The sequence below is a fragment of the Eleginops maclovinus genome, chromosome 5, assembly GCF_036324505.1.
Source record: "Eleginops maclovinus isolate JMC-PN-2008 ecotype Puerto Natales chromosome 5, JC_Emac_rtc_rv5, whole genome shotgun sequence".
NCBI lineage: Eukaryota > Metazoa > Chordata > Actinopteri > Perciformes > Eleginopidae > Eleginops > Eleginops maclovinus.
Genome location: NC_086353.1, coordinates 9,018,021 through 9,032,112, shown reverse-complemented (window position 1 = coordinate 9,032,112; position 14,092 = coordinate 9,018,021). Strand labels below are relative to the sequence as shown.

General features: G+C 39.7%; 1 protein-coding gene across 1 annotated transcript in view; it reads left to right on the top strand.

Annotated features, from left to right (window-relative positions):
• The window catches only part of grin2ab (glutamate receptor, ionotropic, N-methyl D-aspartate 2A, b), an 88,382-nt gene that overhangs the window by 57,666 nt on the left and 16,624 nt on the right, over positions 1-14,092 (top strand). The window contains exons 5-10 of the mRNA XM_063884164.1: positions 3,318-3,484; positions 3,608-3,742; positions 3,829-3,928; positions 4,934-5,139; positions 8,739-8,853; positions 8,972-9,174. Coding sequence (XP_063740234.1) covers positions 3,318-3,484; positions 3,608-3,742; positions 3,829-3,928; positions 4,934-5,139; positions 8,739-8,853; positions 8,972-9,174 — 926 coding nt within the window. The remainder of the gene's footprint in view (positions 1-3,317; positions 3,485-3,607; positions 3,743-3,828; positions 3,929-4,933; positions 5,140-8,738; positions 8,854-8,971; positions 9,175-14,092) is intronic.

The following is a 14,092-nucleotide window of genomic DNA, read 5'->3' as shown; positions in this document are numbered from 1 at the left end:
TACTAAAGAAACCTTCAGGTGAAACTTATTTTGAAGAGGGAAATAAGGAGAATGGCAAAATGATTACCCAAAATGTCTTAAGATGTAGTGTAAATATCAGTCACAGCTAACAGATTGACTCTCTGGTTTATCTTAGGTTCACAGTTGTGCAATAAAGAAAAAATGCAATTGTCCGTTATCATTTCTGTGATGCTTGGTCCTCTCATTATGCCCTGCAGTCTGTATCAGGGTGTCGTTGTAAATCTACTCGGATCCATGACAGGCAACACCTTTGTCCAGCCTCGACCTAATGCACATTTAGGGTGACCTTAAAACATACCTTTACATCAGCAAAGAGCAGATTCCCAACAGCTTAGCTTGATATCTACTTTGTCTTTCTGAGTTTTACCTTCAGTAGCTCCTCTATCTGACTTCATAGAGAGTTGATCCATAGTTACACAGATGTAGTTTGTCAGAAAACTGTTCCACACTATTCTCTGACCTAATGCAATTAAACTGTCCTTGAATCCAGGCCACACAAAAAAAAAACAGGGTACATTCTATACTTGACCTAGTGGTCATTGTAATTGTTTATTTTGTACACCTTTGCACAGTTATGGCTTCAGAATGTTTATTTTGTACACCTTTGTACAGTTATGGCTTCAGACTTTCTTTCCACCTCCACTTCATTTGCCAGAAAGGTGACAAATGCACAAAACTCAAATGTAAAGCTTTTTTTTGTATAGATATTCCAGTATCGTATTATAGTGTTATTTGGGCTAAGATAATTGTTTAGTAAAAATCTAATATCATGACTGATCCACAGTGTGTCTGTTTAGGCCTACATTCATTCGCTGCCCCTACTGGCAGCTTCATCTAATGCTATAAGCTGCTCACTAGTCCCGACATCATCACTTTGCTCACTCTCAGTTTTATCTCCAAACAAAGGTAATAGGTTATCTTGACTAATATCTTGTTTTGCTTTCAAACTGTCTGACAATATGACTGCTCAGGAGATCTTGTTCAATCTTTTTTTGCAATGTTCCTGCCTTCCCTGTTCTCGACAGTTGTGACTCACAATATTGTTTACTTAAGTGTATTCTGTAAGACAACAGAGCAACCTTCAAAAAGAAGAAATCAATGCATTTAGTTAAAAAAATTGTGTCTTCTTCTGGGGGATTATTCAGGAGATCCTGCCTTTCATTTCCATATTAAGGCAGGCGGCTTTACACTTAAAATGAAAGTGCACAACACGAGACCAATACTACAGTTTAACATAACAAAAAATATTTCATGAACATAAAGGTTCTCCTATTGTATTTAAATGAAGAAAGAATTAACCAAAGAAAGTGAAAAAACCATAAAGCAAATGTAGACAGTAGGCATATTAAGTGAAGAGTTAGCCTTCAGAACAACTCAGTTTACAAAGAACAACTCAAATCTGATCCTTTGACAACAAACACAATATTCTATTTTAAACATATTTTTTAATAACACTGTAATCCTGCCAGTAAGCATACATTTATAGAAATGTAACGGTAATCTCATGTTGTCTTTTTTATGTTACTTTAAGGGGAATACAGTTACTGATTATGTAATCCTGTTACATCTAATCCGTCACTTCCCGACCCTCCTTGGAGTTTTTCCTTTAAACAATCAACACTTTGTTTGGTTCTTAGGTCAGTTGTTTCAGCGCTGATGTGTATATTACTGTCGGTTGTACTCTTACATGTGAGTTGGTGTGGATGCAATTTTGTGTGTGTGTGTGTGTGTGTGTGTGTGTGTGTGTGTGTTGTTATCTGCATTAAACTGAGGACATGCTTGTTGCCACACAGAGGAGAGACGATTTACTCCTTTTTTCTTTCTGAGTAAAATATAAAGTCACACAGATGCAAACTGTGAGATAGATCTTTTTGAAGAACAATTTCATCCTTTCTCTTTTCCACTTGTCTCTCTTTTCTGCAGTGGTGGAGAGGGGGAGGAGTTAAACCTCTGCGGGGCTTTATGTGTGTGATGGCCTGAGCTGTGAGCTTTGTGTTAAACTGAGGGACAACACTAAAGGCACAATATGGTGTTACGCACCCACACACCAACGCATACACATACACCTACACACACATGAAGGTGGAGGTGGCGGTGGCGGGGGCAGAGAGACAGGAGCTGACAGCTGATTCTCCATGTGTGTTTATGAGGGCTTTGAAGTTTAATGTGTCACACTCTTTGATGCCCTCTGTAGAGGGGTGTCAGAGCATGTCAGTGTGCATGTGTGTTTGTGTGTGTGAATAGGAGGGACCTTGTGAGGAGGTTTGAAGTACTGTATCTCTCTTAGTTTTTCTCCAGAGGCTCTCACTTCTATTCCATCTCTTTCTGCAGCAGGTATCTCAATCTCGCTCTCAAGACTGGGAGATTTTTCTCCCTCACTCCCCCCTTCAGCCTTTTTCTTTTTCTCCCTGTCTGCTCCTCCTCTCTCCTCTCTGGTTGATTGGCTGTGTCGCTGTCTATTTGTTGTGTCCCCGGGGAGAAACTCAGTTTACACTTTATGCAAACATACATTCTGCAATCATTAGCAACATATTTCACACTTACGCTGGGTTTCATTCTGTTAAATATCTGCTTTGGTTTTGGTAATGCTTGCTGCAGCCTCCCACTCTCAGGCCGACCCCCAGTTTCCCTCAAATGCTGAGACGAAATGATTCAACTGTATGTGGCATCGTGAATAAATGCTGGAACATTTTGAGCCACAGTTTATAGAGGATATCCTCTGCTTTGAATGAGACTGCTATAAAATGACACCTTATCTTCTGCAGTTAGTGTACCACAGAAAGATTATGTTCAGCATTAATGACTCATTTTAAACAGTTTATTAATACATCAGCAGACAGAATAAGCGAGCAGGTTGAGCTTTCGTATTTGGCTCGCTTGGGTTTTGAGACAATGCACAGCTGTTGTTATATTAGCTACTTGTATTGGGCTGAAGTGTATCAACGTGTGAGTTATGAGGCAGTTATCTCCGACCATTAGGGCCCCCCTGTTGCCAGCAGTCAATCTCTTGCAGTGTAGTCTCACTTGTTGACTGAATCTTTCAGTATCTCTTCCTCGCTTTCCCATTTTCCATCGTTCATTTCTCAAGCGTTTGCTCTCTCTCTCTCTTATCTCTCCGGTTCTGACTCACTGATTGCAAAATTGAAAATGGTTTTAATTCCACCGGGTTTTTGAGTCTCGCTCGCTCACTCATTCCCGGTCTTCTGTGTGTTGTGTTTTTTTTTGTTCTTTTCTGAAATTAATTCAGTTCTTCAGACAAATCAGCTGACTGTCTCCGCTGCTGTGTGTTGTTGCAGGATGAGAAGTCCACGTTCTTCCAGTTCGGTGCCGCTCTGCAACAGGAGGCTCTGCTCATGCTCTCCATCATGGAGGAGTATGACTGGCATGTTTTTTCTATCGTCACTTCCAAGTTCCCCGGGTACCAGGATTTCATCAGCACTCTGAAAGTAACTGTGGATCACAGGTACATAATGAATACACTCCCCCACATAGACAAACACACACTCTCTGTTTTCATCTTCAACCTTTATTTACGGCAGCTGACAGGATTAAGTACCGTCCATTATTTAATGGTGTTTTGTTGCAGCTTTGTACGCTGGGACCTGCAGAGTGTGGTGACTCTTGATGCTGTAGACGGCGACCCAAACTCTAAATCACACATTGCCCTCAAGAGGATCCAGAGTCCCGTTATACTGCTGTACTGCTCCAAGGATGAAGCTGTGTGAGTGTCTTTCATTTTCTTCTGCTGTCCCTGTCTTCCTTTCTGTAGCAAATCTTTATTAATTCTCTTACTCTGTTCCTTGACAGTTATATAATGGAGGAAGCTCGTTCCTTGGGCCTGATAGGAGCCGGTTACATTTGGATTGTGTCCAGCCTCACCACTGGCAACCCAGACTTCACCCCTGAGGTAGTGAGGCCCCATGTGTAGTAACAGGTGGCCACTTTTGAGTGGTTTGACAAGAGCAGGGACTTTGAATCCAGGCTTTGGCAGGTCATCTGCTACCTCTCCTGTCATATCTGGAGTCCGAGTCTGGCTCTTTCCCCATGTTTCCAATCTTTGCACTAGGCTAAGCTAACCATCTGTTTGTCTAATTTTCAGACAAATATATATGATATCCATCTTATCACCCAACCATAAAATGAACATAAATATTTCCAAACCGAGCCATAAGCATAATCCTTAAACATTTTTGAGATATTTAATGCTGACTGGGAACAAATAAATCCTATTGTATCATATTTTCAGTTTACTGCTTTGTTTTTGTTTGTCTCTCTGAAAACATTTTCTCAGCTCCTTAATACGTAGGTTGTTTGCCAAGCATTGCATACACATTCACTCTGAAACTGTAGGACACCAAGGTAGCTATTATCTTAATAGGATATACTTATGTGTATAAATAATTCAAATTATAATCAGCTCAAATGTTTTCCTCACTTTAAAATAAGAAAATATACATAATCTGTCTTGGCATTTACTCAGAAGGATCTCAAATGTTCATTCGTATATTTCCTTGTCCATCATTCCGAAGTCTCTATGCATCTGTTTTCCTTCAAGAAAGAGAACTGATTCACATTTGGATGAAATTGAATTGATTTGAATTGAAAAAGAGTAGATGACATACTAGAGTGCTGGCATTTTAGTTTTGACTAATTCTGTCAAAGAGTGGATTATTTTGTTTCTCAAAACCTTAATTTTTCCCATTTAAGATGTAGGCCAAACCTGAAAGAGCTATTCAGTTTGTGGCAATTCGCACCTATTCCATAAACAGATATGAATAATTCAAAATGGGCACGCCAAACCAATAAATCACCTGCCTGACAGCTTTAAGAGAAACATATACTGTAGATGTTTGAAATGTAGCTTAAAAAATCGAATTGAACCTTCACACCATGTCCTCTTCTTTGCTCTCAGATGTTTCCTCTGGGTATGATCTCCGTGTCCTACGATGACTGGGAGTACCCGCTTGACACGCGGGTGCGGGATGGGATTGGCATAATTTCCCATGCAGCTACCGCCATGCTTCGGGAGAAAGGGGAGCTTCCAGAGGCCCAAGGCAGCTGCTACAGCACACCGTCAGACAGGAGCCCGGGGAAGCTGCCACCTAGTGCCCTGCGCAGGTGTGTGTGTGTGTGTGTGTGTGTGTGTGTGTGTGTGTGTGTGTGTGTGTGTGTGTGTGTGTGTGTGTGTGTGTGTGTGTGTGTGTGTGTGTGTGTGTGTGTGTGTGTGTGTGTGTGTGTGTGTGTGTGTGTGTGTGTGTGTGTGTGTGTGTGTGTGTGTGTGTGTGTGTGTGTGTGTGTGTGTGTGTGGAACTCAAGGTCTAAGGGCTTGCATAACTCCGTTTGTCTTTGTACAACGTTGAGCAGTGTTACATAACTCTTTTAATGTACTAATGAGAGGGGAAGAAGGGAAAAGGAAAGCAGAGATGACAGTGGTGTTAAACACTAAGATGTCTTCTGACATTTAACACCATTAGCTTGTTGTGTACATGGTGTATGGGCTCACTCTGCTCCCCAGTCAAGAGACAATAAATTGAATTTCAGGCAGACCTCTGTGTTGTTGCTGCCCTGTGATAACTGGGGCCGAGTGCTGTATATGTCTGGTGTGTGTATTCATGTGTGTTTTTGTGTGTGCACCTTACTTCACATGACTGGATTTGCCGTCATTAAGTCAGGATTAAAGCAGCTTTTGCTAGCTTTGTTCTCTCTGTCTTTTTCTGGTTACGTGGCTCTGTAGGTGGCATGAATTGGTATGTGTGTCTCTGTGCACACACACACACACACACACACACACACACACACACACACACACACACACATATGCATACCAGTATGTGATCTTCTCTGAAGTCTCTGTGATGAGGAAACAGTCAAATCCTTCAAACAAGATGGGGGGGACACACATGCTGGCACATTCATTCTGAAAATCCACGACTTTAAAAGCAAAGATACAGAAATCATTTGTTATAGGCATTGCTTCCTTTCAGGGTTTTTTATGTGAGTCATTCAGTGGCTAAAATATGATTATTAATTTAGACATGTAAATAAAACTGGCTTTATACATAAAGGTCAGGTTGCTTGGCTCGGCACATCTATGCTGATTTATGAGATGCGTCATTAGAATAAAAGCCACAGTGATTTTCAGCATCACGGCTTTATTATTACATTTCTCTCTTATTAGCCCATTACAGTATATATGAAAGCATATACAATACCGGCGTTGTTGACAGGTTGATCCAATATAACTCAGAAAGGAAAAAGATTGTTCTGCAATACTTTTAGCTCCTATTGAGGTCTGTCAGAGGTACCCCATTTGTTTCACCATCTTATTAGATATAATTTGCATATTTGTCAAAACAACTGCAGCCAATTTTTGTTATAATAAACTGACAGGTTGAATTTCCCTTCCCTGATTTGGAAGTGGAAAGCTGTGATCAGGATTCTGCATACATTAGTCTAGATACAATCTTGCCGCAGTGTGCATAGAAACATTGTGAGGTGGAGACGAATAGGACAACATAATCTGGCACTTTAAAGACTCTATCAACCCTGTTGGATTGCCTGTCATTCTTGCCTGACAGGTATTAATATCTCAGACTCTAGTACAGCTTATTTGGTCTTCACAATGCTACAGGTTTTTATTTAGGTAGTAATTGTATAAAAGGTTATTCTATTTGATGGAACCACTGTACCATACAAACCCCTAAGCTGTCACTTTATTCTGAAAAGATGCTCCCTGCCATAATACAGAGTTTGGGAAGAGCCTCCCTTATTTCTTTATTCATACTCACACAGTGCTTCAGTAATAGTGAAATATTCTGCACAGAGTAAAGGGACCACATTCTAGAGATGGCATCTACAATAGCAGGGTTTTTTCTGTAATGCAGCTGCTGTGGATGCTATTAAAACCGGCATTGCATTTACGGGTTAATGAAAATAATTTAGCATACTGTAATTTTAAAATCACTGAACCCCTTTTTAATGTAGCTTTACACTTTGTTGTGTTGACATCACTTGGGATCACACAATGAAATGAATAAACATGCAACTATAAATATGATTATATGAAGAAGAAGCCGCCTGTTTTACATGCCTAAAAAAATGCTTCATCGGTTTAGATCAAAATGTTGTTTTTAGAAAAAATTGTAACAAACCTGAAATAGGAGGAGACGGTGGTTTCCCAGAATAGAATGCACCAGTGTTTCCGCCATATGTGTTCGGCTGTAGCAATGCACTGTGACAAGGGCATCACCTGCCGCACCATGAAGACTTTTCAAATACTAAAATGCATATTTGTCTAGACATGGCATTTTAACCTATATTAGCAAAAGCACATGTAGTTATGTTGCAGGGAAGTGTCTCTTAGTGTCCCTTTGTAGGATTGTCTTTAATTATTTGTGTTTGCTGAGAGGGTTTACCCACAGCAGAGCTGTTTGGTATTTTTGCAGTGCCTGCCTGCGAGGGAGACAGGGACTTTGTATTTACTCTTTACTCTGTGTGAGTGGAGCCGGCTCCCAAAGAGCACAGGCCTGTTTCCAAGTCTTTGAAAAACAGATGATTAACTTACCTCTCTCTAATCCACTGCCCAACAACGTTATTTATGTGTCAACTACCAAATACCTCTCCCGCAAATGAGACAACATAAAATCCCACCTGTTTGAATTAGAGCACAATTATCATATTTTTTATTTCAGCTGCCGGGCACTTGCAAAACAGCCCTCCAATAATGATCATAACACTTCTTGACTTTCTGTTGCCATATTTGAGTTCAGGCATGAATCTCTCCTGGCCCTGGGCCTGGACCTGCTTCCATAAAAAACAGAAGTGTATTTTTGTTGTCCTTTTTCAAGTCCTTGTTTTAGAATAACGCATTGTTGGAATTCATTCATCAAATCTGTGATTATATTAATTATGGTAAGATGTATTAGTCCTGAGAATACAGCTGTCTATTGTGTCAAATTTTAAAATGTAAAGCTTTAAGTCTTTGACTGCTTGAATATTTTATTTTTGGCAGATAATATTTCAGTTGTATAGTATCATGCAAACAGTGTTTGACACGGTGTCACAAAGAATCAAACCATTTGTAATAAGTCACAACAAAAGGCATCTAAGAATAAGTGTTGTCTTTTTTGGGCAGCTGTTTTCGCTTTTGTTATTTTTTTCTTTTTAGTAAACTTCCTCAGACAGACCTCCATTCCTCCAGGGGGAATCATGCTATCCTTCCAGTCCTGAACGCCTCGCTTTCTGAAGATTGTTTTACAGGAGTGAATGTATTCTTAATCCCATATCACTGTGTGTGATACTGGTTCATTTACTCCTCTCCACTGCTTCATTTTAGAGAGTGTGTAAATGTTTCAGCAAAGGATCTGTTTGCGTATGCAAGATCACTGTAGTGAGTAACAGAGTGAGGGCAGCCTTGTTGCACCAGTGACTTGTCTTTCAGGCGTATATCTGTGGAGAAATCAATGCAGAATGTTGATGGGAGAGAAATGTGGCCTCTGACTTTTCCCCCTCCTACACATAAAGAGGAGCTCACATACACTCAGGCATGCATGCACACGCAGTGGGTGAAGACAGCATTGATTTTAAGAGGATACTCTTGCAGTGATTATAGAGTGCTTAACTCGTTATTTAAAATGTATCTGCTCTTGTGCACTCAAACTGATGAAAAACAAAAGCAAATAACAGCTTCCTCCCTGTTTTTCTCCATTTGTTTTCAGACACATGATGCATGTGTGGAATGAAGGGCGTGACTTATCCTTTACTCCAGATGGTTACCAGGCCAACCCCAAATTGGTTGTCATCGTCCTGAATAGTGAGAGGAACTGGGAGAAGGTAACAAATGAAAACAGTGGTTTTGCATGACAGCACAGAAATTAAACAGTCAAAACACTTCAATTAAGATGGCTATCACTGATTTTGTTTGTGTTGGTGTTTGTTTCCGCACACACAGATGGGCCGTTGGGAGAACGGGACACTGTCGCTGATGTTCCCAGTGTGGCCGAGGTATAACTCCCACGGGGACGAGGATGCAGATGAAAACCATCTCTCCATCGTCACACTGGAGGAGAAACCTTTCGTCATTGTCGACAATGTGGACATCCTCACCGGCACCTGCATGAGGAACTCTGTGCCGTGCCGGAAGCATGTCAAAGAGTAAATAGAAACACACTCAACACGAACAAACACACATCACTACACATTTGAGAGACTCACAACGATACTAAGGAAGGCTGGCAATCTCTCAGCTGATCAGCTGATTGGATGTGTGTTACCGGTGGTTATCAGAGGCCTGCTGAACCTACTAGAAGGTTCAGAAAGCCTTTACCATTTTTTTACATGGTTGATCACTGATACCGACACAAGGCGACGTAGTCAGGGAGTCAGATCATGTAGTATAAAAATCAAAACCTGAGGAGGCTGTCATAGCTGGGGTGCATGAAAGGGTCAGTAAACACTTTTACCCAGGAGACTGCTCCATGTCCCGTATGAATCCCAAACTCAATATTTAGTTTTATTCTTTTATCATTTTTATGTTTTAGTTTATTTTTTATTATTTTAAGTTTTAATACTTAAGTTATGTTACAATTGTACTTATTTCAAACCGAACCATGATCTATTCCTACCAAAACAAGTCGCATTGTTGCCTTAACCTAAACAACTTTTTTGTTTCAACCCACAACGCTGATCACGCAGGTGTTTTACTGTGGGGGTAGGCGCAGTTTGCCCATATTTTGCCCCATGTAATGCGTCACCACAATGGCAAACACGGCTATTAAATGGGCTCATACCGTTCTGAATAGGTGGAATAATTATCTAACAATCTTGATTTTTCTAGGTAGAAAGAACATATAGCATCACACATCTGTAACCGATCTCAATTTGTCTAAGAACATACTCGTCATTCATATGCCCTTTGCTTGTCCACTTTTGATCTACAAGGATTTATACTTGTCCCACTCGTTTTTACTTTATATAATAATGACTCATCATCTGTTTGTCCTCAACACTGAAATCCAAATGTATGCAGCTGACAATATATCCACATTGTTGAAACACAAGTTAAAGGAGTCACATAATGCTCAATTTCAGTTTCGTATATATAAGGTTTCTGTCAGAATATGCTAACATGCTTCAATGTTCAGATAACACATTATTTTTCTCAAACTTGTCTGAAACGCACCGTTTTAGCACATTCCTTTTTAAACCCCCCTCTCTGAAAGGCCCTTTCTACTCTTAGTGTTTTTAGAGTCTGCTCTTTCCACGTCACTACAAGGTCACTGCAGTGGGGGAATGGCTGTAACGGTGTTTGGTTGCCTTTTCTACTTACAGAATATATTCTAAAGTTGTGACATCACAACCTTACTATTGTCCTGATGTTTTGTTGAAAGGCACAGCTTCAGAATACGGGCTGTTTGCGTTCCTCTATGGATTGAGAATATTGACAGTCAAATCATTTTTCTAGCACCAAAATGTATCATTTATAATATTTAACAAAACACCTTTTTAGAAATGTGATCTTTAAAGGGACAGACTTCCCTCTGGAGGGAACGTAGGGATTTCAGCCTTCGCAGACCATTTACATGCACACAAACCTACATAACAAACTACAGGAAAGGAAAAGCGACTTTACAATAATTCCTTTTTGTATTTAATGTTTTATGAAAGTTATGTTAAAATATGTGCTAATATGCTAATTTCTGGTTTATGTATAAAAAATCGACAGATTAAAACAGACAGAGCGTGATTACATAAACTCCAAAATCTGGATTCACGATGATTTTTGCCTCTGCTCTGAAAGAACACATGTTACTGGAACAAAATAGCCCGAACTCAGAATTGACCAGTGCATGAAAAACAATGTTTTGGCCTGTAGCGTCTCTCCTTAATATTAAGATCACAAACTCGATGGCGCATGTTACAACTTTGCCGCCACTTTATGCATGTTCCTCGATAAGACAAATAGGTCTTTTGTCGCCCCAAGTGTATTTGTTAAAAGGGGCAAAGCTGCATGTATTGTATTCACATCAAAATCATTGCAGATTTATACATAACCACTCTTCATGTCAGCTTGTGCAGCCAAGATGCACATCAGTGATTTCCCTCTTTTCTTCCTCACTATTTTAGTTCTTTGACAGTGTTGTTCAGGAGTAAAACTCTAATCCAACTTCTGTCAGATAGTTTAACACTTACCGGCAAAGTAGTTCTCATTTGGATCACGGATAATCAGTTCTGTCAACATTAATAATGAATTGCTCTCTGTTGCTGTCAGCTCGCTAATGCCAATCTGTCGGTGTACTTGAGTTTTGTTTCTGCTACCACAGTAATTGCATGTGTTGCCCATTATGCTCTTTGTTTCATTGCTCCATTAATTCAGTGTGATGCGTGTTGCTTTAGATGTACCGATGGTGCTGCTCGTTTTAAATGTTACACCCACTAATTATTCATCATTCAATAATACTGCCTAATGTATTTGTCTTTGGTACTTATTGATAGATTGTTTTTATTCTTTATTTTACATTATTTACAATGTAACCAGGTGTGGAAGCAACGAAAGGCTGTGTGGATTTGAATCTGTTAAGCAATTTCAAACTTTCCCTTTCTCAATTTTCATTCATTTTCTGAAATTTCATATTCAGACATGAAATTCATGCTGGCAGATTTTCCAGTCTTAACTCTAAACTGAAATGGATTACATGAGACTGACAGAGCATAAACCAAATTTGCAGCTGTGACTTTTCAATTAGAATTTTGTTTACGTGAAATTGTAGATCCAAAAAGGAACCATTGTTAGCAACCTGAGTATAGTTTATGATCGTGTAAAAAGTGTAAAGCTTTTGAGGAACACATCATAAACCATCTATTTTAATTATTGCATCATTTTAAAAGCATAAACATTATAATTTTCTTGTTTCAGTTTCAAAGTTATGAAGATGTACTTATAAAAGCAGAATAATTTTGAGTTTTAGAAATGTCATACTTTTTAAAAAAAATCTGTTCATTGAGAAAATGCTCGGCAGATTAAACAATAATGAAAATCAATGAAAATAATAAACAGCTGAAGTTTTAAATTACACATTTCAAAATCAGCAATTGGAAATGGAGATGTTTATGGGCAGGGATGAAGCAAGGAGGCTAAAACAGCGTCAGTCATTGCGTCATGGTCAGCCAAATTTGGTGTGTAGCTGCCAAAATACTTTATAGCTGGCACACAATACCAGAACAAGTTATGCTTTATTAAAAAGTATAAATTATTGTAAAGATATTTAGTAAAAGACCATAAATAAATGCTTTTTCTTGAAGAAGAGTAATTGTTTTTCTGCCGTCACCTGTTTGAGTATAGCCATTGATCAAGTACCTCTTTTGATGCTCCTGAACACATCATGAGTGATGTTAGCAGGGGTCATCATGTGTTTCTGGTCTTCCAACAGACTGAGACTGTCTCGTCCTTCATTTAAATAGCCTTAGGACGAACAGCTCTGGCACATTTACAGTAATGTCTGTGATTGTGCAGTGTGCCTTAAAAAGAAACTATAAATACATAAATCTTAGTCTGAGATGTACCTTGAGACAGCAAATGAAAAGATGTTTCATGTGGGACGCAGCCCAACCTTTTGTCATCTCCCATCTGGACTGCTGCATCTCCCAGCAAGCCCGGCTCGTAAAGTATTCTGTTCAGTCGCTGCAAACCATCCAGCGCGCAGCAGCCTGCCCTGTCTGCAACCTCCCCAAGTTCCCTTTGTCGTCTCCCCACTTGTACGACCCCCTCCCTCCCCACTGGCTGCCGGTGGATGTTCACATCAAATTCATAATTCTGGTTCTGGCATTCAAGGCTCCTCAGGGACTTTCTGCCGGCTCGGGTCTATCCGCACTCGCCAGCCTGCTCTCTGATACCACAGGCCACTTAGCTCCCCCCTCCCTGTGGTAGCTAAGTCATCGTCTCACCTGGCCTTGACTCTTCTTTTACCGCTCCCCGATAATGAAATGTCCTTCCTAATCCAGGCGGGACAGCACAATTACACCATTTCCTCCATTGTAGAAAAAAGAAACTGCCTTTCTTCCCTGAATATCCCAATTCCCCCATATCCTCCGTCTGCATCTGCTGTTTGGAAAACATCTCTCATTTTGTTTACTTAGACTTTCAATATTTTTTTAGCATATCTGTATGAAACATCATCACTTCGCAGGAATATATTTGTTTCTGTTTGGCTAGAGATAACAGTATCAACTATCGGGAATGGAAATGTTTCACAATTTCATCTTGACTTTGTAGCGCTGCTTCCTCAAATGTGATTATTTTCTATGATTATATACAGTTTTTTTCCCACCTCACCACTCACCACCTGACTGCATATATATCACTTTTTCCACTGCGACAATAGCAGTGGGCTGAAATCATCCTTTGTTGGAAGAGATATTGTTTCAAATTCTCATCACAGTGAAAATACATTTCATATGTATATAAAATATGAAAGAAGAAGAGAAATCCACCATTTAAAGATGAATGGAGTCTTTGACTTAAATCAGTCTGAACTTATTCATGCTTCAAGCACCTTAGTAAGGATGAAGCCGTGTGGAGCGCCGGTCATCCCACATTTTATGCACAAAGCATACACACAAGCTATATAGATTCATTCAGAGATGTTATTCATCATTTTAATTGCTTGGGATTTTTTCACATTGACTGTACTTAAAGATTTGATCCGTCTGTGTGTCAGTCCAGAAGAAAGCTTTAGAGTTGTATTTCGTTCCCCAGCAACACATCGAGCAATACAATGTACTTTTCTCTTTGAATACAACTTCAAATACATTTTCATAAGGCTGAAATATGTTGCAGGCCTTCACGTGTGTGTAAACAATGCAGAGATATTTCCCAGGTAGTGAGTGGAAGTAAAACTTCCTCAAAGTTAAAGCTTTTGGATTCTTTGACATCTTCGGTTTTACTCCAATTATCTGCTATATGTGGAAACCTCAATGAGAGCTTCTGCTTATTTGTACAATTTAGCTCACATCTGAGCTCATCTGTATACAGCCAGTTCAGAATACATTCTGTAAGCGTTAATCATAATTGCTG